At 40.7% G+C, this 25,881-nt stretch overlaps 1 protein-coding gene across 3 annotated transcripts in view; it reads left to right on the forward strand.

Moving 5' to 3' along the window:
- The window catches only part of gcgra (glucagon receptor a), a 49,362-nt gene extending 29,370 nt beyond the window's left edge, over positions 1–19,992 (forward strand). The window contains exons 1-14 of one of the 3 annotated variants that reach the window (XM_026164736.1): positions 1,582–4,498; positions 5,748–5,895; positions 6,371–6,467; positions 10,200–10,307; positions 10,456–10,556; positions 10,705–10,799; positions 10,913–11,102; positions 14,274–14,433; positions 14,593–14,653; positions 15,153–15,222; positions 17,413–17,501; positions 17,602–17,746; positions 19,097–19,138; positions 19,237–19,992. In XM_026164736.1, coding sequence (XP_026020521.1) covers positions 5,842–5,895; positions 6,371–6,467; positions 10,200–10,307; positions 10,456–10,556; positions 10,705–10,799; positions 10,913–11,102; positions 14,274–14,433; positions 14,593–14,653; positions 15,153–15,222; positions 17,413–17,501; positions 17,602–17,746; positions 19,097–19,138; positions 19,237–19,602 — 1,578 coding nt within the window. In that variant the 5' untranslated portion in view covers positions 1,582–4,498; positions 5,748–5,841 and the 3' untranslated portion in view covers positions 19,603–19,992. Of the gene's footprint in view, positions 1–1,581; positions 4,499–5,239; positions 5,288–5,747; positions 5,896–6,370; positions 6,468–10,199; positions 10,308–10,455; positions 10,557–10,704; positions 10,800–10,912; positions 11,103–14,273; positions 14,434–14,592; positions 14,654–15,152; positions 15,223–17,412; positions 17,502–17,601; positions 17,747–19,096; positions 19,139–19,236 lie in introns of those variants that run through there. The other 2 variants (XM_026164737.1, XM_026164735.1) reach the window with 2 other exon arrangements.
- Positions 19,993–25,881: the final 5,889 nt, after the last annotated feature.

A 25,881-nucleotide genomic window follows, 5' to 3' on the forward strand; every position in this document is an offset into this window, starting at 1 on the left:
TGGTACATGTGTAGCATTAATCTGAATGCTTATTAAAATTTGTTTAAATGTGTTGTAATAAAAATCTATAATTTAATTTAATAATATCAAGTTTGTTTTCCAAAAAGAAAACTCTTTATTCAGAAACATTGTACATTCATTCTTATCTGATCTGTTACATAACAACCTTAAGAATGTTTGTATGTTTTTGACCTTGAAGGGGAGTTCAGAGGTCAAATGTGACATAGTTTTAATTTCTGTATGGTGACAATAAATATCACAATTTTAAGAATAATAGTTCTTAAGGATTTTTTGTCAATTTTTGACCAATAAATTATTAAATTGAAATTAAAATTTAATCGATTGCTAACATGACCTTACACCTAAAACGTTTTATCAGAATTCATTTTAGACTGTTTGAATGATGGTTTACATTACATTAATATGGCTGAATGGCAACAGTTTTGCACTGAAATGTGTCCAGTATGTTCACCTTGGATGGAAGTTATCCACATTACAAAAGTAATCTGAACTCTGATTTTCAAGGTATGCAAGATCTATAAATTAACTTTAGACTGACTATCAATACACAATAATAACACCGACAAATCTAAAAGGCCAAACACACAAAACAGCTTTTTAAACGGAGATTATATTCCAGCATCAAGCAAAAGAGTAAAACACACACACACCAATACACCAATACAACTAGTCTAAGTGTGAGTCTTATTCAATGACCTGGTCCTTGACTGACCCCATTTTTTTCCAGCCTTTTGCTTTTTTCACCCGACCTTTCCTTTTAACCACCCATTTAAGGGTGAGAGACAGAGCGGTTGCATGCTCTTGTGGCATCTGTGTTGCAGCTTTGGGTGCACCGTGGACACTGTGGTATTAGCACACACTTTAAAAACTTAGTTTTACTATAACATTGCTGTTGAAGGTTACTGTTCACTACAGGCCAGAACAACAATGAGGCTACCTGGAAGTATTCTGATGCTTCTCAACTAATGCATATTCTCTGTAAGCCTCTTTGCAACCCATCTCCACATCAGCTCAAGCTTTCTAGTGTCAACTAGCCGCAAATAGACCTGAAAGTGTCTCTTTCAGGTCTAGTTGTGGCTCTCATGCATGTACATGAAAGAGACCTCTCAGAACAGAGCCATACCTCCTCCATAAACAACTGCAGATGGAAATAACAAAGTTCTTCTGTGGTTCAGACTAAAAGTGGCAAATCTGGCTGGTTTATGTACTGTGCCAAACAGTCAATGTGGAAATACCTGTTAGTTTATGTCTGTCCTGATCTCTGGTAATTGAAAAAAGGTTTTGAGACACAGCTGCTATTCAGATGCCAGCTCAGAACAAAACTGTGAGCTTACCTTTACAACAATATGGTGTTAGAATTAAGCAATGTATACCTGCAATGCATCCCATGGCCACTTTGTGCCACTGAACATAATCCATACTGCAAGTAAGCTACTTTTCCTTCACAAAATAACTGAGAAAAAAACTGGAAAAAATGAATATTTTGCTTTTGAAATTTCACAGACAGAATTGCATGGAGGGCTCTCGTGTGAACCCAGGTGCTTTTATTTTTTATAGCATTTTGGCAACCCACCATGAGGTGATGATCAGTTGACAGTTTGTTATGGAGAAACACCATGTCCATTAACAGAACACTGCTCGGATTCAGACCTGGAAAGCCTTTTCTCCCAATCACCCCCTCCTTTGAGGTGAGTTGCTTGATGAGGTGAGCCCAACTATATCTTGTTGGTACCTCTAAACCTCACGCACTAGCTCAGGCTCCTTCCCCTCCAGAGAGGCGATGTTCCGTGTCCCAATCACTAGTTTTGGTTCCCGGGGATCAGTTGGCCGGTCTCCATCCCTGGCCACTCCCCAGCACTACGTTCCTCCTGCCGGTGGTGCACTGACAGGCGGCATTTTAGCATTTTTTTTTTTTTAAATCAATAAGAATCTAGTCGGGTCTGCTTTTATTTGACATGTTCCTATTGGTAAAGTAGAGGATGAACAGGAAACTGTCTGTCAACATAAACGTCCTGCTGAGTCAGGCTTAAATGAAATGTAACTGTCACTGTATTTGAAGTCTTCATGATTTGTATATATTCAGAGTTTTTCTGCAAACTAAGAAACAAACCTTCCAGAAATACTTTGAAAGTTTTGACAATAGCTATTAACAATTGTGCCAGCTCAATGTGCAATTAGATGAAAACATTGTGTTGTTTTTCGAAAGAATTCCTGGGAAGCATCGGAAATTTGTGGCTGAAGAGAAAGCAGACATTTTTTAAAAGGTCAGAAAAACAACTGAAATGCATAACCACTGTTGTGCAATCAGTGGCATGTGTATGGTTGCAGAACATCAGAGCGGGGAAATAATCATGTTGTTGAATTTGATGTTTTACACAGGAACAGATTAGCATGCTGTCATGCTGAAGATCAGGTAAATCAAGCAGAGCACGATGCGTAGATTTAGGCAGTATCTCGATTGCTCCAAACAAGTAAAAGAGCGTGTTGCAGCACGATGCTTTTTTTCCTGAACACCCTGTTATCAGATAACAGGGTTCTCATGCCTGAACACTAAGCATGTAACGTCTTCTGTATGCGCTTTAGCCTTTTAGCTAAATTTGTTAAATTATGGAAAGCAGGGAGAACATATCACACATTTACTCTAATAAGCATGTGTTTGATTGTTTTTGCTGTTTGACAGTTTAAAAACAAAGATATTTCTCCATCATATATTTTTTGAATTGCACCCAGACCTCATCTGTGGCGAGGAAAGCTGTCGGATTTGGATGATGTCAGACAGTTAGTGTTTACTCCCACTAGTGCCTGTGCGTTTGGAAAGCTGAATGGTACACTGCTGCTCAGGGGCATTTTCTGAGCTGGACAGCTATTGTGTTTTTCAGAGAGTTTTGTTTTTAATCCTTGCCGATCCCCTCTGCCCCGCATTCATGCATGCATACTCTTTTGTAATTTTATTTGTCAGACAATGTAATCAAATGAAAGGTAAGCACTCTCCAACAAACAACAGTAATTGTTACTGGCCATTGTATTAAGCCATCCAATGTGCACTTGAACACAAAGCGTTTTTTTTAGGTTGTTTGGGACATTCAGGTGATTTGCGTCATTCACTTATGTTTTTCAATGTATTTCTTCCACTCGCAAACATAAATAAGTGACCAAGGATGATTCAAACATGATGCCATCTATCCTGTGTGTGTAAAGGGGCAATAACCTCTTAGGTTACACTTGCATCTGTTTAGCATTTGGTCAATCAACACAAAGTCGTCTAAGAGGAAATTAAACATAAGTATTTATCTAAAAGAAAAAAAAGTGCTGCATAATTTTCAGACACTGAGGTGAAACATTATTGCTTGCTAACTTGTTTCTGGATGAAGCTAAAGAGAGCAGACCCAAGCATCTCAAGAGAGCCATCTGGCTTGGAAGGCTTGACTCTCAGCCGTTGTTTCACCTCATACATCAAATGTGCAGCAAAAGTGTTAAAAGCTCCAGATTATTTCCTGGAACAGGGAACCACTGGGTCTAACAACACATGTTTCAGAGGACCTTGATTGGTCTGAAGCAACAATGGACTGAAAAAGCTAAGTGGGAGCAGCAGTACTGTAGATCTGGCAGGCTATCATAACAGCACAATATAGAAGCCTAATTAGCCTCACACCTCGAAGCCCATTAGTTCCAATTGAGCTTCCATCGAATGGCCAACGTGATTCCCCTCATCCTGCATTAAAGGCATCCGAGCAGACACATTGTACTTGACAAATGTGCACAAATAAAGAAAGGGAGTTCTGTGAACTTATGTCCTCAGGTTGTGTCTTAAAAATCCTCCAGTGCTCTGATTTAGCATTGCTTTTTGAGCGTAAAAGGCAGTGAATGCTCATTATCGAGAGAGTCTTGTTTTGTCTTCAGCTGTGGGGCATTCGGTGTTATTATATCTAAAAATAAATACTAAATACTAAGGAAAACTGCTGGACTCCCGAAACAGAAGCAATGAGATTGTTATAGAAGTCATCTAAAGGATAATTAGGAAAGGCAGTTTTTATTTTCTTTTAGTCATGAAGCGATGATGAAATATCATATTTTGGTGTCCATGCATACTCTCAGTCTGAGAGGCAGATTTCAAATTCAGCTCACAACTTCACACATGTGTAATGGCTGGAATGTTTAGTGTCGCAACATAGAAAAGGGGTCAGGAGCCAGGTTTAGGAATCTTTTCTCCTGTAGTAAACCCTCTTGCTTTGACGCACCCTCACTCCCACTCCTGCAGTTTGGTTAATCATTGCTCCCAGTCGCTGCTAAGCTGCAGAGTGGCGCGGGCTGGCGAAAGAGTCAGAGAGTAAGTGAGAGATAGGTTGTGAAAGAGGGAAACCCTTGGAAAACTGTCACACATGGCGTAACATTTTAGCCACAAGGAAGACCAGGGTCTGAACCTCTCCGGTGCAGCGGGACACGTGCTGAAATGTCACGCGCTCATTATCTCTGTCTGGTAAGAACTTACCCGAGATGCCTACAGTAGAGATGTTTGGAAGAGCAGAGGTTAAAGTACAGTATGGTTTGAAGATATGCCTGTAGTTTCTGCTTCCAAATGACCTATGCCAGAATTTGTGATGGGATGTCACCGTTGTGGGTCTTTTAGCCACCAGAACACAAAAACAGAATTGAAATCAGAACATGTCTGATGCTGTCAGAGGTACAAGAGTCAGCGCTATGATTTGAGCTGGACAATCACGACCTGATGTCAGGCCAGACAAGAGTAGCTCTGATCTCTCAGCGCCTATGGCATTCAGTGAGGCTGTACTGCAGCTAATGCTAATTGTTTCCAGTAGTTATTACACTGAGCAGTCCATTAAGAAAGGCCTTGGTGTAGATTTGATCAAGTCTGATAGTGTGGATATTAAGATTGTGACTGGAACCTCCAAGCTGCTGTTTACCCCAGATTTTAGAAGCTCGGTGACATTTTCAGTCAAAACAGAGACTGAAAAACTCGTGAATTAAGCTTTCCCACCCAAGAACATTGCAAACTGTTCATCTGTCACGATACATTGTGCTCTTATCTGTTGAAAAAATACCTACATTCGTTTGTGAAAAATTCCTTACACAACATCACGAGCTCGTCCTCCTATCCACAGCAAGACTGGAACGGAATGGAATTTGAAACGTTTTAGCCAAAAATGTTTCCATGGTCAAGGTGTTTTTTGCAGAAACGTTTCAGATTTCGTTCCGTTCTCCGGCTTCAGTCAAATCTCTCGGGAGTGTTATGGCAGTCGATGCGAAGGTGAGTGACCTCTGGCACACACTGACAAACACTCAACCAAATACTCGCTGGCTTCAGCAAGAAGGTGGACAGCTGCCAGCAGAATCACTGACTACATGCAGCTGTCTCACTGCAGGGACAAACAGCATTTCCTGGAGGTTTTTTGGCCCGATGATGTTCTGGTCTGTCTTGTATAGCTGTAAACTTTGTGGACCATGGCTCTATTTGAATGAATAAGCACTCCTTTCCTCTCCACACTTCTTGAGCGTTAAGAACACAAGTTGAAAAGACATAAGACTTCTCCTTTTATTTTACTTCCTTGCCAGCATACCTTCTAAATTTGGTGTAATTGTAGTGTGAACGATATGGCCCAGCCTTTTCCTGTTGTGGTTCTCTTGTTTTGCGCAGCCAAGCTGAGCCTCATTAACAGCAATGTGTTTGCAATGAGCTTTGATGAATTGTATGTCTCTGTGTCATCCAGGCAGCGTGGCCAGTGTAGATAAGCCCCCTTATGAAGTGAAAACTCTTCTCAGCTCTGCAGTATCCCATCCCAGCACCAACAGCAGAAATAAGGGATGTCACAGCTGTTCCTCTTTTTGGCAGTGCTCATTGTCTCCTGCAGTATCCAGGTGGGTCCAAAAACATGTTTAAAAGCACACACACACAGACTAATATCTATCTATCTATCTATCTATCTATCTATCTATCTATCTATCTATCTATCTATCTATCTATCTATCTATCTATCTATCTATCTATCTATAGATATATATATATTAGTCAATGACCCTCACAGTTAAGACTTGTCTTAGAGAGTTACAGAAACCTAAACACTCTGTACAGTAGCGTAAGTACAGTATTATCGTGTGACAAGGTCTTATTTTGATTGATTAAATCTCCAGTATGACAACCAGTTGTTTACAGCTACCGTATATATAAAGTGAACTGAAACAAATGAACGTCAGCTGGCCAGTTGCTTTGCACGAGGTTCATGTTCTCAGTATTCTTCATGTCTATCTGGTTGAAATGTATCCGTAAGTCTCCAGGAAAACAGACCTTCCAGATATTTTTTCTTTAATTGTGTTGCTGTTATTGTCTCCTTAGGTTTCTGCTGTTGTTTCCCTGCAAAAGGTGACGGAGCGCTGGGAATTGTACAGGAAAGAGTGTGAACGCAACAACAGCCAAGATCCACCAAGCACCGGTGAGCTAAACACTGTGTTAGACTTGTAATTTAATTTTAACTTTAGGCCCTTTCACACTGCAATTAAAATCCAACCTGCACCATTTACCAAAAGTTTCTAAGTGTTACTCATTCATTGGAGATATCATCCAGTTTTATATGGCGTTATTTTTGTGCCACTATTCTGAGTGCACGTAAAAAAAATTTAACAGGCATTTCCAAAAACGTTAGAGCACTTTTGCAAATATGTGATGTCTTGATAAATCGAGCAGATATTTGAAGTTCACACAGCACCATTCTCGCATGAAAATATCTTAAAAGTTTATTTTGTGACCCAGAAAGAGCAATATTTCAAACTCCGCCACTCTGTGTTCCTCCTCCACTGCCTCATTTGAGTTTGGGACGAAATGGATTCTGGGATATTGCATTTCGTCATTTTGAGCTGATTGGAGACCAAAACAGCCAATCAGATTTTGTTGCATCCAAGTCTGTGATTGGCTGGTTTTGTGGCACAAATATAACGGTGTACAGAAAGCGTTGAACACGCACGGGCAGAAATGTTGAGAGTACAAGCAACACATTGCAAGCGAGCGCAAACGCAAAAACTGAGGGAGAGAGGATGCTATTGAGTGTGTGTATAGATAATCAATAACACTGAAATACATTTTTTGCACGCAGCAATGAATTTTGTTCATTGAAATGTAGCTTTTCTTTGCTCAAAATAAACTTCTCCTCAAAATGCAACACTTGCACCTGCAATTTTTTTTTAAAGTACCCTCAAATTTTTTTTACGTGCGCTCAGAATAGTGGCACAAAAATAACGCCATAATATTTCACTCTGAGCAAGTGACAAGAGCATAATATATCACAGTATACTAAAATCTGTCTGGCCTCAGATTTGGAGGTGCTGAACCTCATTCCCGCTGCTTCACACTTGGTTGCGAACCGTTCCAGTGTGAGCTGGAGGCCATCACCCGATGAAGCCAACAGAACCACACGGTCGAATGCCTTCTCCAAGTCCACAAAACACATGTAGACTGGTTGGGCAAACTCCCATGCACCCTCAAGTATCCTTGAGAGGATAAAGAGCTGGTCCAGTGTTCCGCGACCAGGACAAAAACCACATTGTTCCTCCTGTATCTGAGGTTTGACTATCGGACGAACTCTCCTTTCCAGCACCCTGGCATAGACTTTCCCAGGGAGGCTGAGGAGTGTGATCCCCCTGTAGTTGGAACACATCCTCCGGTCCCCCTTCTTAAAAATGGGGGCCACCACCCCGGTCTGCCAGTCCAGGGGTACTGCCCCAGATCTCCACGCAACGTTGTAGAGGCGTGTCAACCAGGACAGCCTTAGAATGTCCAGAGCCTTCAGTAACTCGGGGCGGACCTCATCCACACCAGGGGCTCTGCCACCAAGGAGTTGTTTAACTACCTCAGTGACCTCGCCCCCGGAAATTGGTGGGTCAACCCGCTCATCCCCAGACTTTGCTTCCTCATCGGAAGACGTGTCAGTGGGATTAAGGAGGTCCTTGAAGTATTCCTTCCACCGCCCGACAATTTTCTCAGTCGACGTCAGCAGCGCTCCACCAGAGCTATACACAGTGCAGGTAGAGCACCGCTTTCCCCTCCTGAGACGCCTGACGGTTTGCCAGAATCTCTTCGAGGCAGTCCGAAAGTCTTTTTCCATGGCCTCTCCGAACTCCTCCCACATCCGAGTTTTTGCCACTGCCCGAGACGCATTCCGCTTGGCTTGTCAGTACCTGTCAGCTGCCTCCGAAGTCCCACAGGCTAACCAAGCCCGATAGGACTCCTTCTTCAGCCTGGTGGCTCCCTTCACCTCTGGAATCCACCATTTGTTTAGGGGTTACCACCATGACAGGCACCAACCACCTTGCGGCCGCAGCTCAATGCAGCAGCTTCAGCAATGGAGATGCTGAACATGGTCCATTCGGACAATGTCCCCAGTCTCCTGTCACGGTCCGCTGTGACGGACCGAGTGGAGAATGCGTGTAATGGACCCAGGTGCGAACACGAGTGAGCAGACGGGAGTGAGCTTTAACAGAAGGCGAGCCTTTAATATGGCTGAAAACAAGGTGTACAAATACAGCAGGGATAACGTGGCTAAACAGAAACCTGAACTGGGAACAAACGATGATGAGGCTATGGCTTGGAAGACAACAGACCAGGCATGGAAACACGGAGGGTGGGAACACAGACGACGCGACGCAGACTGTATGAAACACAGAGACTAAATACACATGAGGGATGATCAGGGGAAGTGACCACACATGAGAACGCAGCTGACACACATGAACTTAACGACAGGACAGGAGGAGTAAAACTGAATACACTGACAGTGAATGCAGGCCTTCAAAGTAAAACAGGAAACATGAGACATGAACCGGGGAGACGTAGTACAGGGGGAGGTGACATAACTGACAGCATGAACTTGACAGTACAAGACACACAGACATAAACACACGAAGGGCAAGGGAGACGTAATGCAGGGGTGATATATACAAATGGCTGGACTACCTTAGAGAACCTAAACAAATAATAAACATCAAAATAGGCTAAGCATAACACACTGGGTCACACGACCCAGGACCATGACAGTCTCCCTCTAAAATGCTGGTGATGCTCTGCCGGAGGTGTGCGTTGAAGATCTCACGGACTGGGGCCTCTGCTAGGCGTCCCATATGATCTTTCTCTTAGTATTTAGGCATGAACACAACGCCGACAGCCCAAGGCAAAGATGAAACCAGCACAAAGAGACTTTAAAGCAATTGTAATGAAGGAAAAGGAGAAGGAATAGGGAGGTCCTTTTCCATCAGGCTAAATGAAATAAATATAAAGGGGCCGTGGTAGCTAAGGAGTATGAAACTCAAGAGCAACTACTTCAGTAAACACATTAGCTAGATGGTAACTATAATAGTTTGCTCTTTAGAATTCAAAGCAGACATTTTAGAGTTGAGTTGGGCTATGACAGTGAACCAACAGAAAGGTATTATAACCTTTTAATGCAAAACTATTAATTATAACCACTTCAGCAAAATATGCAACATTTCGGAGCAATGTAAATGCGACAGTAAGAGATATTTGTATGATTTGCAAACACATTGTTGAGAAAAGCCTTTTAATGTTGCAGAACAGGTAACAGCTTGCTCACCAGTCCATGAGGCGGCAGCGATTTCCTCTCCAGTCATACATTTACTACACCATGCTCACTTTCTGCTCATGCTTAGTAAAAAGCAGCTCCCATCTGCAAAATGTTTAACTACACGCTAAACGCTACCCTTCAGTCGCATTAAAGACCGTTATCATGTTTTATGCTCGCTGGTTAGTGCAGCAGATTGCTCCAACTTTCAGAAAGGCTGCTTCCCACACTGCATGCAAAATCACACCACTTTGCAGCACTTACATACCTTTCCTGTCACCCTCCATTAGCGTAAGAGCAGCTTAGCCTATACATCACTTCACGAACACCCATCTCTCCGTATAGTTAATGTTGTTTTGGTCCTCTGTTCTGAAACACGATTGAAGACGTGATATACTGTAAGTAGGAGGTCAGGACTCTGAAGTCAAGCTAAATTGCCCTGATGTTTACATAATAGCTACTAGCAGCAATCATTCCAAATATATAATATATAATTAATTTTTACTGCATTCTGCAAGTTTTAGACTCTCAGGGTTAGTCTGTGGTTTCTCAGCATATATATATTGTGATGTTATGGTTTTTTTTGTTTAATCACAGACCTCGTGTGCAACAGGACTTTTAACAATTATGCCTGTTGGCCCGATGGACTCCCTAACACTACTGTTGTTGTGCCATGCCCGTGGTATTTGCCATGGCACCGTAAAGGTAAGAGATGTGTGAGTTTTTGGCCATACACAATATTTCAGACATGCTCATGCCAGGTCACTTAAAATGCCCTGCAGAGAAGGACAGCTGCCTATGACTGGACTTCTCAGTAAATCACAGAGGTCTGTTTCTGTGTGTGTGTGCGTAGTTCAGCATGGCGTGGTGTATCAGGAATGTGATGTGAATGGCCAGTGGGTGACTACATATAATACCAGCGAGTGTGATTCTCATGAACAAGCACCACATCTGGTAAGAATAGTCTTTTTTTATTCTATTTGATCTGAAAGCATTAGATATAGCTGAGAGAAGCTAAAGAATAAAGAAATTTTGTCTAATTTTACTATAAATAAAAAATAAAAATGAAAAAGATTTAACAAACGTGTGCTCTGATCTGCAGCAGTACTATGTCCATATTCGGATCATGTACACGGTGGGCTATTCCTTATCCCTGGTGGCTTTAGTGTTGGCTCTTGGCATCCTCATATTCTTTAGGTAATAATCATTTACACCTTAAATCATTTCAAGCACATTTTAAGAGAGCAAAACCAGATGATTGATACACCAACAGATTACCTCTTGGATGATTGTTGCTTCTCCTTCATCAGGAAACTCCACTGCATGAGGAACAACATCCACATGAATCTTTTTGCCTCTTTCATCCTGCGAGCTTTGTCTGTCCTCATCAAAGATGCTCTGTTCGAAACCAGCCACATAGCACAGGGCCTGAACAGAGACGAGGAGCAGGGATTCCCCCCTGCATCTATAGCTCCAATAGAGCTGCTGGTCAACAACGAGGTCAGTTTTGCTCTTCATATTTAACAGTGATCACCAAAGACTTAACACAGGTGGAAATGAGACAAATGTTTTCTTATTTGTGATCTTTCTATTATTTTTTTTTGATTAGCTGATAAATTAAAAGTGCAAAACAGTTCTGGATCTAGGTTCTGATCGTTATAGTATGTTCACAATGTGTCATAAAGGTAAATGTTGAGCTCTATAAGAACAAAAATCCTGATTCTGTTTAAAGGATTCATATATGCGCTCATTAGACAATTTGTTTAGTACTTACTAGTACCACTGCCTAAGTTTCCTGTTCTTAACTGACAGAAGTGGTACCCAGTGTGGCCCATCTGCTTCTGGTTTCGGCATGTCATACATTCAGAGATGCTCTTCTGTCTGGCTTGGTTGTAATGAGTGGTTATTTAAGTAACAGTTGCTTTCCTACACTGAAAAAAAGGCCATGTTGGATTTACTTGATTCAATAGTGGACATTGGTTGCACACAAATGTTTTGCTTTGGCAGAAACTTAAACAACTGAGTTAAATCAACACAACTTTTTCATATTCAGTAAACCGGTGCATTTTGTGTTCATAAATTGCGATTGAAACATGTTCAGATGAAGTATGTTGAGATCTTGGAATATTTTAATCCTTCACAATTTTGTCATTTTATTTCAACACTATTCAATAACTTTTACCCCAATACTACTTGGTCACTTAAATACTACTTGCTGTCTTCATATTACATAATGTTCAACAAAGTCCTGATCCTGGTTACCATAAAAATTGAATGGGTCTTCAACAACTACCATCCTTCTTTATCCTGGTTGCAGGAGGGCTGTGAAACAACCCTGAAGTGATAGGTTACGGTGCAGGGTACACCCTGGACAGCTGACCAGTCTATCACATAGAAACAAACAACCATTTACACTTACATTCACAGGTAATTTAGAATTACCAGTTAACCCTAACTCTAATAACTGCATACCGAAACCAGAATACCCAGAGAGAAACCTGCAAACTAGCCAGAATGTGGATTTGAACACAGGACCTTCTTACTGTGAAGCAACAGCACTAACCACCATGCCAACAATCTAGGAAATGTAGGAAAGCTATGATTTCCTGTATTTCATGCAGAATTTTTTTGTTTTTGTAATAATCCACAATAAATAGCAATAGCATGCAGGTGGTTCGTGTGTAGTTGTCTGCCTCTTATAACTCCAGTGATTTTCCTGCAGTTTGAAATCTTGTGCGATCTTGTGAATTTCATGAGTTCAGCAACTAACCACTCTTACTAGATTGTATCATGTCGTCTCAACAAGAACAAATTAAGTTTTTGAATTTCGTACAGATTCTTCATGATTTAATTACGTTCATAGAAACATGAAATTACTGTGTTCAAATTACAAGTTAGACTTTTTTAATGTAACAACCACCCAATTTACTTTTTTTAGTATACCAAAAAAAGTAGAGGTGGCTGCTCGACTTGACTGAGATGGATGCCTTCCTGAAACCACGATCTAAAGAGCGTGAGTCTGAAACCCGTGCAGTGTCGCGGGATTTAACATTGATATATTATTGACTTACTTCACTTGAACATGATATGAACAATTTAATCTAGCCTCTCTGCATATCATGTAGTTTCTACACTATGTAGTTACACTTAACTTTAAAGCATGAGGCACTTGTGTTAAATACACGCAAGATGCTTACGTAAATCCAAGAGCTGGCCAAACAATTTTTTTCAGTGTATCAGCTTTCTGACTGAAAAAGCAGACTAGACCAGTGTGATCAGATGAGATGAGATATTTGAGCCATCTTATGACATTCAGAGATGGACCTGCTTTTGTATTTTGGATCATTGTCCTGCTTGAGAACCCAAGTGCACTTCAGCTTGAGGTCACGAACAGATGGCCAGACATTCTCCTTCGGGATGTTTTGCTAGACATCAGAATTCATGGTTCCATTTACTACAGCAAGTCCTTCAGGTCGTGAGGCAGCAAAACAGCCCCAGACCATCACACTACCACCACCATATTTTACTGTTGGTATGATGTTCCTTTTCTGAAATGCAGTGTTTATGTCTGCCGTTACTTTTACGGCAGACATAATGGGACTGAAACCTTTCAAAAAGTTTAGCTTTCTCTTATGGGTATCATCCAGATGTTTTGTTTGTTTTTGGCAAATATAAGATGAACCTTTGTGTTCTTTTTGATGTGGTTTTCTCCTTGAACTCTCCCTTCGGTGCCATTTTCCCCCAGTCTCCTTCCTATGGCTGAATCATGAACTCTGAACTTAACTGAGACATGTGAAGCCTGTGGTTCTTTAATGTTGTTCTGGGTTATTTTGTGATCTCCTGGATGAGTCATCAATGTGCTTTTGGAGCCGGTCATTCCTGGGAAGGTTAACCACTGTTCCAAGTTTTCCCCATGTGTAAATAATGACTCTCACAGTGATTCACTGGAGTCCTGGAGCCTTGGAAATGGCTCTGAACCCTTTCCAGGCTGATAGATGTTAGTGACTTTGTTTCTCAGGTGTTTCTTTAGATTGTAGCATGATGCGTTGCTTTTGGGGATCTTTTAACCTGTTTCACTTTGTCAGACAGGTTCTATGTAAGTAATTTCCTGATTCAGCAGGTCTGCCAGTAATCATGTCTGAGCCTGTTTAGTGAAACTGAACTCAGCTTCCCAAAAAAAGAGATTAATCACAGTTAATTCATGATGTAACAAGAGGGTCAATTACTTTTTCACACAGGACCAGTGCCAATTTTCTTCCTTAATCAATAAAATCTTTATTTAAAAACTGCATTTTGCATTTACCGTACTTATCTCTGTCTAATATCCACATTATATTTAATTGTTTTTAATCTCAAAACAGTTACAGCTAAAAAGGCTTTAATTGATTACTTATGTTAGTCAAGCAAGTGAGGAGTCTCACCAACACAACAAAGATGAGAGACTGCATACATGACCAAAATAAAATACGTTTACTGTGGAAGAGATACATATATAAAAGGAGGATCATGTGCGCTGGGTTGTCACAGATGGCTGAAATTGGGTTTAAAGTTGCTGCTGTTGTAAAATCTTACCTCTGTGGGCACAGAGCCTGAATCTCACATCGGCTAAATAATGTGTCAGGCGACTCCTCTCGGCAGTGTAAAATATGTGATATTAAACTTTTCTTGCAGACAATGGTCAGCTGTCGCATTGCCATGGTTATGATGCAGTATAGTATCATGGCTAACAGCTACTGGTTGCTGGTGGAAGGCATCTACCTCCACAACCTCCTGGTCATCACTGTGTTTACGGAGAGGAACTACTTCAAAATTTACCAGTGCATCGGTTGGGGTGAGCTGGCCTGAATCTGTGAAGTCATAAGTCAGGGGGTGCAAGTCAATTATGTGTTATACGATACTTTTTGAATTGAGCCAAATGAAGTAAGAGCATACAAATTGTCAAGTGCTAATTGGCTGTTTTGCATTTAGACATCTCTTGTTTTTTTCACAGGTACCCCATTAATATTCCTCGTGCCATGGGTGGCGATTAAATACCTGTATGAAAATCAGGAGTAAGTTTCCCTCTCTTTCCCTCTTCCCTGTTCTCCAGGTTGTTTAACAAGGGTGGAAACCTGCCAACGAGTTTAAATTTTAGCTTGTAACATTTGTATCAGGACACCATGTCAAAAAAAAGTCAGCAGATTGTCTTTCTCCAAAAATCTTGATGCTTGCGGTTAATTTAACACACAATTTACTACATGAAGGATTGGCTGCAATTCAACTTTTCACACATGTTTTATCTCCTGCTGGATGCCAGTCTGGTTTAACAGCTGTGTTTGCACATTCTTAATATTTCATGTTAGCTTTCAGCAGGACGCCAAATATTCTGGAGTAAGGAGTAAATGAAGTGCTTTTAAGGTCACACTGTGCTCTTATGTAAAGTCTTAAAAGCCTTAACAACATGTTTTACAGTGTGAGCCGTGTCCACAAGCGTTCTAGTAAAATAGAGGAAATATGTCAGGTGGTCTCTCACTGATATTTCATTCAGTGCTTTTCTTTCATTCTTTTCAGTTGCTGGGAGCAAAATATAAACATGAAATACTGGTGGATCATACGCGCTCCGATACTGGCAGCTGTTATGGTAATTTTGTCGTCGTCCTCCTCCTCGTTATGTGTCTTCGCATCTTGTTATGCCATGTCCTTTTTTTAACATTTCAATTATTTCTGCATGTAAACGTTAATGGGAAAAAAGCAGCTTCGCCTTAAAGTGGTATATGACTGTGAATCAAGCATTTCCAGCTATTTTTATCCCCCACTGGTGCACCGTTAAATATTAAACACACCTCTTTTATTCATGTTGTGTTAAAGGTAAGATGTGCTTCACCCAGAACTTCTGTGAAGCCTGTCAGGACTCAAAGATTTGTGGATTAAATCTAATTAATATTTGCATTGTGACCAGCTCTGCATACTCTCTTCATCCTGTCACCAGGACTTTTATTAGACATGTGTTCTGCAAAGGTCACTTCTAAGCGTTTACACAAGTCCAATTTGTCGTGGCTCTTAAGTGAGGCCAGACATCCTGGCACTTTCCATGCATTTATCGTCCAGCTAAGTGACCTGTATCCCACAGGAATTCCTGTGTTTGAGTTCCTGTTGGAATGGGAGGGCTGGTCCCAATTTCACTGTTTCCCTCTTTATCTTGGTCCCACCATTCTCAAACTGCACGACACAGTAGAAAACTACACTGTAGTATTCACATTAATTGTGTGTGTGTAGTGTGTGCGTGTTAGACTGCTCCAGGTGTTACAGATATTTTGACAATTACAGCAATTTCATTCAAGTCTGTGCAAACATAGAACTACAGATATGCATATGTAGATAAATATGTAGGTGGTTTAATACGCAGTGGGCTGACAGATTTAGCCAGCCTATAGTTAGCTTAGCATCTGTTATATACACTCGCCGGCCACTTTGATACAGCATCGTGGCATAAACTTTGTACTTCAAACTGAGCATCAGAATGGAAAAGACAAGTGATTTAAGTGATGCTGAATGCACCAAGTTGTCGGTACCGTGCAGGCTGGTCCGAGTATTTCACCTACAATCATCTCTATGGTTTACAGCAGTGGTCCCCAACCCCCAGTTCACAGACTGGTACCGGTCCGTGAGTCGTTTCTAGTATGATTCAGCATCGTTTGAGGCTCGGGTGTGAAATTTATGGTTTTATGGGGTTTTAGTGTTATTTTGTTATCGTTTTTATCGTTAACTCGGTTTTCCTGGGTCTTTTCACGTGTGTTATGAATAAAGCTTCTTTTTTCGGTACCGGTACTAGTTTTATTTTTGTTGTATTTATCCGCGACACCTTAAAGGCCGGTCCGTGAAAATATTGTCGGGCATAAACTGGTCCGTGGCGCAAAAAAGGTTGGAGACCGCTGGTTTACAGAGCGATCAAAAAAATAGATATATATTTTCAGTTTGGACCCCTTACTACCAAATGATCATCATTTAAATACCACAACCTGCCTGAGCATTGTTGTCAACTATGCTTATCCCTTTATCACCACACTGTACCCATCACCTGATGGCTGCTTCCAGCAGGATAACTTGGCATGTGGAGGAATAGGAGATTTACATCATGGATGTGCAACTAACATGGACCAAAATCTCGGAGGAATCTTTTCAGGGCTGTGTTGAATCTATGCCATGATGAATTAAAACACTTCTATATTGGCTCTAAAGTGATATTAGTAAGATGTACCTAATGAAATGGCCAGTAAGTGCATATTAATATTGATTAACAATTTATCATGGCTATGGTTAAGCTCCTTTTTTAAATATTACAAGTTACCGTATGGTTTAAATGTTGAATAACTGTGCAGCGTTACACAGTTCCGTTCACCATTAAATTCTCATGCCAGTACATACTGGGCTGCTGATATAACAATCCGTGACAGAAATCAAATGCACGCATTAGGTCCAAGCACCACAAATTACCCATGACAAATTATTTTAAAATATTAAAGGTCACATCATAAGTGATTTCATCAGGAGAACACCTACTGTTGTCTGAAATGCCAGCTGTTATGAAAGGGTTTCCCAATGTGCTTGAAAACACTTTTTTGCACAGCTATTGGGACTAATGCTGATCCTTTGTGATATTTGTAACTCGGATTTCTTCCATTTCTCTCCTTAATCACAATTTTTCTGGGCCTGTATGCATCTGGAAGATCCATCTCCACTGTACTGGAGAAAGATGAGCTTTATGATGGTATCTTTTGCATAATATAAGTAAACTATTTCCAGTAACACCGTCTTTCTCTGTCTCTTACAGATCAACTTCCTTATCTTCATCCATATCATCAAAATTCTCGTGTCAAAGCTCCGAGCACACCAAATGAGATACACAGACTATAAGTTTCGGTGAGTGTGAATATGATGTTGTTTTTCTATTGATTTGCGTTTTTTTCTCTCTACTTAGTCTTTGCTTTCTCTCCTTTGTCTCTCCTTTCCTCCGTCCCAGGTTGGCTAAGTCAACGCTAACTTTGATCCCGCTGCTCGGGATCCACAATGTGGTCTTTATCTTCGCAACAGATGAGTCCACCAGTGGCAGCATCGGCTTGCGTCTCACCAGGCTCTTCTCTGACCTCTTCTTCTCCTCCTTCCAGGTTGGACTTTAACAACAAATGACTGTCAGTCATGAACTTTGAAACATGTTTATTTTTTCACAACACTATTTCTAGTATGATTCAGCATCATTAATCACCTTAAGGAGAGTGGTGTGCCTCAGGACAGTGAATTAAGCCATCTCTGGTTTCAATGAAAGTTATTGTTAAAGCTTTATGTGGTGTAATAATTCACCTCAGCTGTCCTTGCATAAGTACAGAACAGGAAAAGAAAATACACACCTCAAACCATCAAAAACGGTTACGGTTTGTCTGAGATGCACACAATACAGCCTTCATGCTACAGCTGTGCCAAGAATGGATGCCAAGGCGTAATGGTCCAGAAAGGCAAAGTCCACATATGGAGGCACTTAGGGTGGCAGTTGCTGGTAGGTTTTCAAGGCAGGAGGTCATGATTCACATCCAGTTTTTCTCTGATTTGTTTAGGTATCAGTTACTGCTTGATACCAAAAAGGTGAGGTTTAGGGGAGAGAATTGTGATTTGGGCTTAAATATAGCCCTCAACGCTTTCCATGGAAAACTACTTGGTAATACATGGTACTCAGTGCCTAGGAACTGGCAATTTGTCCGGGTTGTTTCACCTCTCACCCTGTGACAGCTCGTGAACTCACACAAAACTCACACAAACTGATTGATTGATGGAAACTAGTTAATTTAATTTTGTGCTTGCCAAGTAGTCCTGATCAAGGGTGAATGGGTGTTATCAATATCAAGTGTTTGTGTGGAGAGATGTGACAAAAGGGTTAAAACAGCAATTTTAAGGTTTGTTTTTTGTAAGTTAACAAATGTTAGCTTAACAAGATTAAATGTCCGAACTGTAACAGCATCTGAATCACAGTTAGAAATATGTTGTGGGCTACTAAAAAATAATAAAACTAATAATAATCTTGCATAATTGTCTCTCTCTGCTTCTGTGAGTTTTCCATCTCTGAGACAGTCGTGATGTGCTGTAATATTTGTGTGTCAGAAGAGATTAAATTAATGCACTATGAGCACTGCTAAATGACTTTGTCACACAGTGACATAATTAGAGTGACCTTTAGGCACTGGAAACAGATATGACAGATGACCAACAGACAGAGCAAAAGAGAATTTCAAAGTCAAAAGATGGCAAACATAGCTGTGAGGCTTACATCTTAAGACAGATGTTACTCAAAGGCACTTGTGGTTTATTTTAAAGAAGCAAACTTGCAGTTTCTGCCTGGATTGTGGTGCATATATTAGAAGACATTCAGTTTCATGTTTTCATAGCTGCAGAGTAGCATGTAAGTGAATATTGTGGGTGAAAATGGCTAGTAGACAGAATGAAATCAGTATTGTTTGTCTTCACAGGGTCTCCTGGTGGCAATCTTGTACTGCTTTGTCAACAAAGAAGTGAGTCATCTCGATTGCACAACAAATACACCATCTTCACCATCTTCAGATGTTCGAAGCTTTGTAGTGTCTACTTTATGTCTCTGCTGTCTCCCCAGGTGCAGTCTGAGATCCTGAAGAAGTGGAAGCGCTGGAAGCTAGGGAGGAACATTGAGGAGGAGTACCGCCACACCTATAGCAATACCCCAAACACAAAAACAACCAGTCTCTTAAACCACGCCCCTCGAATGCCTCACCTCCCAGACATCGCCAAAACCACCGCCCCAGTCTGTAGCCCCGAGGAGAGGCACATGCTCGTCGCTAGCAACCAAAATGGCATGGTCAACAGTACGGAGGAAGGGAAGTGTGCCTCACTGCTGCACGAGGGGACCATCAGTAACTATATCCTGGTAGAGGACATCAGCATTACTGACAAGCTGCAGTGTTACGAAGTGCAGAAAGAGAACGTGGAGAGCCACCTGTGAAAGCTACTGGGACTACTTAAAAAAGGAAGTTGGATGGCTTTGGGCTCTCATCGTGCTCTGACAGACTGACCTGCTCAGCTGTAAAGAGTCAAGTTAATGGTGTCACTTTTCAGGTCGGCCCTCAGAGATCTGCGTCACTGGAGAGCTGTCGCCACAGTCTGAGAGGAGGATCAGGAAGGGCATCCACGCTGACATTTCGAATGTGCTGCGAGTCTCGTGAACGGATTAGTTTAGATGTTTTTTAGCACAGAATAATAAGCTGCTGCATGCTGAACAATTTTTGCAACAGCATCCCGAGGCAGATAAGCCACGGAAGATCGTAATGACATACCAAACATGAAACCTGAAGTAACAAAAAAATAAATAAATAAACCCCAACTGTAAAGGTCACAGGGTCCTTGCTTGAGCCTCTGCTTTAACTTATCCTATCTATCAAATTTCTGGTACTAAAGTTTAAATACAAAGAGAGCATTGAACTGAATACACACAAAAAAGACTACAAAATATACAAAATAACATGTAGGTAGGAACAGATGGGAAACCTTTTTTCACACATATACATATATATATATATATATATATATATATATATATATATATATGCTTTGCTCTAATATCTGTAAATGTTTTCCTGTCTATGTGATTTAGATGAAAATGTGCAGAAAAAAAAGAAAAATTCTGTTGACTATACCTCAAACAATATGGTGACCACAGTGTTGTTCAAGTGACCTCATTCAGGGCTCATGGGAAACTGGCAGCTGCTGTCCCCAGGTCCTTCTCGTCTTGCGTGTGGACATTAAAGGAGGTCAAGCGATGGTATAGGATCAATTATAAATAAGCTAAAATTATCATCACTTGACTTTCTTATGTCTTTTAGATTAAAATACATCTTTTTTATATTAGTTGAATACTGCTGATTGCTATTGTTGCAGCTGTTTAAACTTGCCGTGTATGTTTTAAGGTGATAGTCGAATTCCTTTGCCACTACACGCATTTCCTTTTCTACCTTTTGCCATCAAGATGTTGTCTGAATGACATGCCTCGCCCCTGAATCCAGGGTGGTTATCCAATCAAGGATAAAAATACACAGACCTTTACGGCCTGTAAAGGTGTGACTCCAGCATTGTTCCTAAATATGGCGCGTCACCTCTGGCACGAGGACGGTCTTGGGACTTCATGCATGAAGACTGCGTAAATTTTGCAAGCTTAACTTAAGAGTTGTGTGAATAATCACTCTACGGTGCCATCGTGTCAGACGAAAACGTCTTTGCTAATAACTGCTAGTGACTGGATTCGCCAAGTAACCATACCAACAGAGTCTAATGCGTACCATGTCTGCAGTGGCTGTGAACACTTTTGAACAAAACTCTGCACCACAAAAGCTGAACAAGCATGCTTTGGAGTGGCAAACAAAGCTAATCAGACAGTGGTACATTTGTGTCTGATAGCATTTATTTTCAAAGAAGGGAAGCAACCTGCAGAGCAGAAATGAATATCTGAATTGCTGAAACCTTTTGCCAGAACTAACTGAACTTGACTTTATATGTATCTATTTGCACAATGTTAATTTATAATTGGTAGATACTATGTCTCTCTATATATGTGTTTATACAGGTGATTTTATTTGATTGCAGTCCATATTTCCCACGCATGTCTTTGAGTGGGTAGTGTGTATTTTCAGGGTATGAATGTGTGTAGTTTCAGTATTCCAGATTTGTGGATGTAAGATGAATAATGGGCTGCTGGCAAAGGTTTGATAGAAACCAGTGCAAGTGGCTTGACATAGAGCACAGAGGTCAGAGGTTAGTATGAGTCAGTCTCCCTCTAGCATATACAGTAAAGCACCACAGGACATTCCCAAACACCATGCCTGTATAAGGCAAGAAGTAGACACAGCTCTCTGTTTTATTATGGAAACTACTCTCATTGTGATTCCTCAGTGCCATTTTGTAGCCCACAGCGGCAACGTGTTTCTCATTCAGATCAAGACTCTGTGCATTAACACTTCAGTCAGTTCCTTCTGTTGAGGTGGGAAAAAAATTGCAGGCTGAAGTTATTTTTCATCAACATCTGCTGAGGATAGTAATAGAGCAGACAGCCACATTTTTGCTGGGAAGTACATCGATCGTGGTTCTGCCACAAGTATCTTTGCAGTGTTTTTTTAGATCTTTTTTTCATTGTTTTGTAGACATTTCACAAAGTAATAAAGGAATGTTGTACACGTCAAAGAAAATAGGATTCAGTAGAGCTATATCCTAATTTAGCTTCAAGCTACTACATGTATTTTAAGCTGTAACCATAACCATGTTTGCATTTAAAGTTAGGAGCTTGGGTCACTCCCTTTCCTGGACCAAAGTGGTTCTGTCTGAATGTATTCTTTAAAAGGCTCAACTGAGTATGTTTCTTTTTCTCTTCTCTTAAAGGTGGTTATGTAAAGTTTACGTGGTGTGAAGTATATAAACCGACTGCATCCAGGTGTATACATTTCATGATATGTTGTGTCCGCTTTGTGCAAATGGTAAAAGAATAAATAACAGTGTATTCGAAAGTTGATTTTAACTTGCAGTGGCTTTTGTATTGGTGAATATTCATGATGTTACAATAAAAAGGAAGGAACTGTGTGCAGATAAACTCTTTTGGCTTGATGGAGACATCTGTTGCTTTGGCTATCTGGCTGGCCAGGCAGCGTTTTTGGCTGAATGACATGCTGTCTTGTGAAAGAGGTGAGTATTGATTCTACCCTCGAGGTCAAGTGTTGTTTACCATGGCACATTGTTCCTATTATGGAACAACAACAGACATTGTATTGTTACACTTACAGTACTCTGTTTCATCTCACCAAGACCCTCTCTTTTTCAGTAAATTGCACGACGCAGCCTGGAAAAAAGGGGGCTGTAACTTGTAACAAATGTCCTGAACCCTCACAAAACATCAAGGATGTTATTAAAAGGTTACATTATGATCGTGAAATGGTTGTAACTCCCAGTTTCCTGTATGATTTTAGTAGAATGTTCCATTTTGGTTATTATATGGGCGGAAAGAGTGCATTTATTTCCTTGAGAACAACAGAGAAGCAAAAACATAATGTCACTAAAGGCACTGTAAATGTTATCTCAATCCAGTGTGGACACACAGGAGGGATGTTTTATATTACTGCTGCCCTAAAGATTTTCAGACTGTTCTGAATTTCTCCTAAATGTCTGCCAAATAATAAATAATAAATATAATTAATATAAATAATAAACGTCTACATATTAACCATCTGGGAACGTTTTGGGAATGTTACAAGGTGATGTTATTGAAATGTTTTCTAAAAACTCTGAGAACGTGAAGTTTCTACCAGAAAGAGTGTAAGTAAGTTTTCTTATTTATTGGATTGGACACCGCATTGTGAGAACAACTTTTATAGTGTTACCTGGCACCGATTGTGGTTACTAGTAGCCAAGTTGCACTTTGTATTATAGAAAAAGAGTAATTTTCTTAACTGCAGTAATAACACAAGAACCAACACCTGGAAGTAAATTATGATTTCCAGTCAGCATGAAGGGAGTAACACTTTTACTCAAACCTAAATACTACTCTGTGAAGTCTAAGGAGTTTGGAAAGAAAAGCTTCTGGGCTTCTTTAAGTTTCCTTGAAGATGTTTCACCTCTTATCCGAGAAGCTGCGTCAGTTCTAAGAGCGATTGGTGGACAGTCCCAGATTTTAAGTCATATGGGAGTGTCCCCAAGAGGTTCATTGACCCCCTTTGATTCTCTACCCAATCACACAAGCCAAGGTGTGGAAATGGGTGTGGGTCACAATCAGCCAAGGTGAACCAACTCTGAAACCTAGCCCCATCCTATCATGTGATTTACTGAGGTCAAATGGCCCAGGATGTGAGTGGGTGTTAAGGCATCTGGGAGGGGATCTCAAAACTGGATTATAGATGGCTTCTGTTAAAAGATGGTCGTTCACAGTGGACATGACTTCTTTCACTCCTCTTTCAAACCATCTTTCTTCTCTGTCCAAAATGTGAACATTGGCATCCTCGAAAGAGTGACCTTTGTCCTTTAGATGCAGATTGACAGCCGAGTCTTGTCCCGTGGAAGTGGCTCTTCTACGTTGTGCCATGTGTTTATGAAGTGGCTGTTTGGTCTCGCCAATGTAGAGGTCTGAGTAAAATCACTTCTGTGACGTGATTTTGACACCATCAAGCCAAGCACTTTGGCAATAGTGGGAAGCAAACAGGAAAAAGCCTCCAGCAGAAAATTAACTAATTATACAAATTAACTAATTAAAACACCCACTTATCAACTAATCAGCATTTGAATTATGCACAGCATCCTCCAAACTGAGGAAGGTGTACTTAAGATTTTGGAGGTACCACAATAGCATAAATTTCTTAAAATGACAACATTGTGTTCTGTTAAAATTTGAGCTTACTTCATATTAAATATTAAATGCCGTGGCTGGCCAAATAGGATTAAGTGGAAAGGGGATTTAATTCTGAAGATATTGCACATATTAATCTAATAAAAAAAAAAGTTACAATATTATGGTAAAACCCTCAGTTATATGGTTGAGTGTAAAATAAATAGTAAGTATAAAATTATAGTAATTAAAAAAGTCTCGTTGTCACACTTTTCTAAATGACTAATGGAGTCATTGGGTCCAATTGAACAATTGAAACTGCAGTTGAAACAGTTTAAAGTCAGGTCAGCCGTATCATAATTAGGGATGGGTACCGGTATCAATGGTACCGGTTCTGACATAAATGGTAGTAACCAGACTGAAAAGTAGTGTCACGGTCCTGAGTCTGTGGACTCAGTGTTTTTCTGTTTGTATTAGTTATCTTTGATTTCATGATGTGTTTTGATTCTCTTGGGTTTGATTTCTGTCACTGTATCCCCTAGTTTAGTCCACGTCTGTTCAGTTTCCTGTTTTACTTTGAAAGTTTGTGTACTATGTCAATATGTTGAGTTTTGCCTCCCCTTGTCTTGTCATGTCTGATGAGTCCCAGCTGTGCTCTCCTCCTGTTTCACATTCCCTAATCACCTCAGTATGTATTTAAGCCCTGTGTTTTTCTCTGCTAGTTGTTGTGTCCTCCACGTTTGTTGTGTGTGTATCCATGGTTGTCTACCTTCAGCATCTCCTGTCTAGTTAGTTTAAGTTGTTGTTTATGTATCGCCCAAGGGTGACTCTCCAGCAAATAAAGCCGTCGTTTAAGTTAATGTTTTGTCTCCGAGTCCTACACGTGGGTCCAGCCACTGACAGCCATACAACTCATCGTGACAAGTAGCGCACATTTCGGTGCTTTTTTCCCCCTGAGATGTCATACACTTTGGATTCTAGCCAATCATTTTATCTTTCCAAGGATAGTAGGTGGGCCCAGGTACGTTCTTTTAGAGCAGAGCTACAGATTAAAAATGACCAAGGTGAAGCGGTCAAAGTCTGGCTGTACTTCACAGCAAAAGAAGTAAATTCAGCAGCCTGCAACAAGTGCTTTAAGGTGATACTGCGCAAAGGAGGTAACACCTGTGTAGCAGAAATGATGACGGATGATGATGGCAGCAGCAGCCGTTCTTCTCTGGCTGAGTAGCTTAATGTTGTTCATGTGTAAATTACGTTGAGTAGGCTAACCACGTTATTAAATTGATGCATGTAAGGTGAACTGGCAAACACCGTCGTAGTTACAGTACATGCGGCTGTCTTCTTGTTTGATGGCAGATACTCCCTTCACCCTGGCCAAAAAGGCTGTCTCTGCAGAGGACCTTTTTTGGTTGCTTCATCAGCAATTTGTGATAAATGTAATACAGTTAACACTGAAAGAACAAACAGAAGAGTAACAGAACAAAACAATACAAAATCTTTGGTAGCGTTAGCATATTTCTTTAAACGTTTAGGGTATGTTTATGTAAACAGCCAATTGTATATTAAGATGCATAATATATTTGCTAACCTAAAAGACAAAAACACTTAATCTTATTTAAACAACATTTTTTGTGTGTATCAGATAATGGGATGATGTGAAAAGAGCATCTTCTGGGCTCTGTGCACATGGAGCAAATATAGCGAGGGTGGGTCAGCAGTTGTCGTGTGTCTTTTGTCCCTGAGGCCTGGGAACTGGGCTTGTGTCCTGATGTGGACAAACAGATTATGTGTGATTGGACAATAAAACACACTCAGCTCACTGACAGACGTCTCGTGCAATCATTGCTTCCCAGGATCGTCATTGTGCCGCAGCTGCAGAGGCAACAGGTGCATTTGAAGGTGTGCATTTGTGAATGAATATTTCAT

Source organism: Astatotilapia calliptera, chromosome 4 (genome assembly GCF_900246225.1).
Source record: "Astatotilapia calliptera chromosome 4, fAstCal1.2, whole genome shotgun sequence".
Taxonomy (NCBI): Eukaryota; Metazoa; Chordata; class Actinopteri; order Cichliformes; family Cichlidae; genus Astatotilapia; species Astatotilapia calliptera.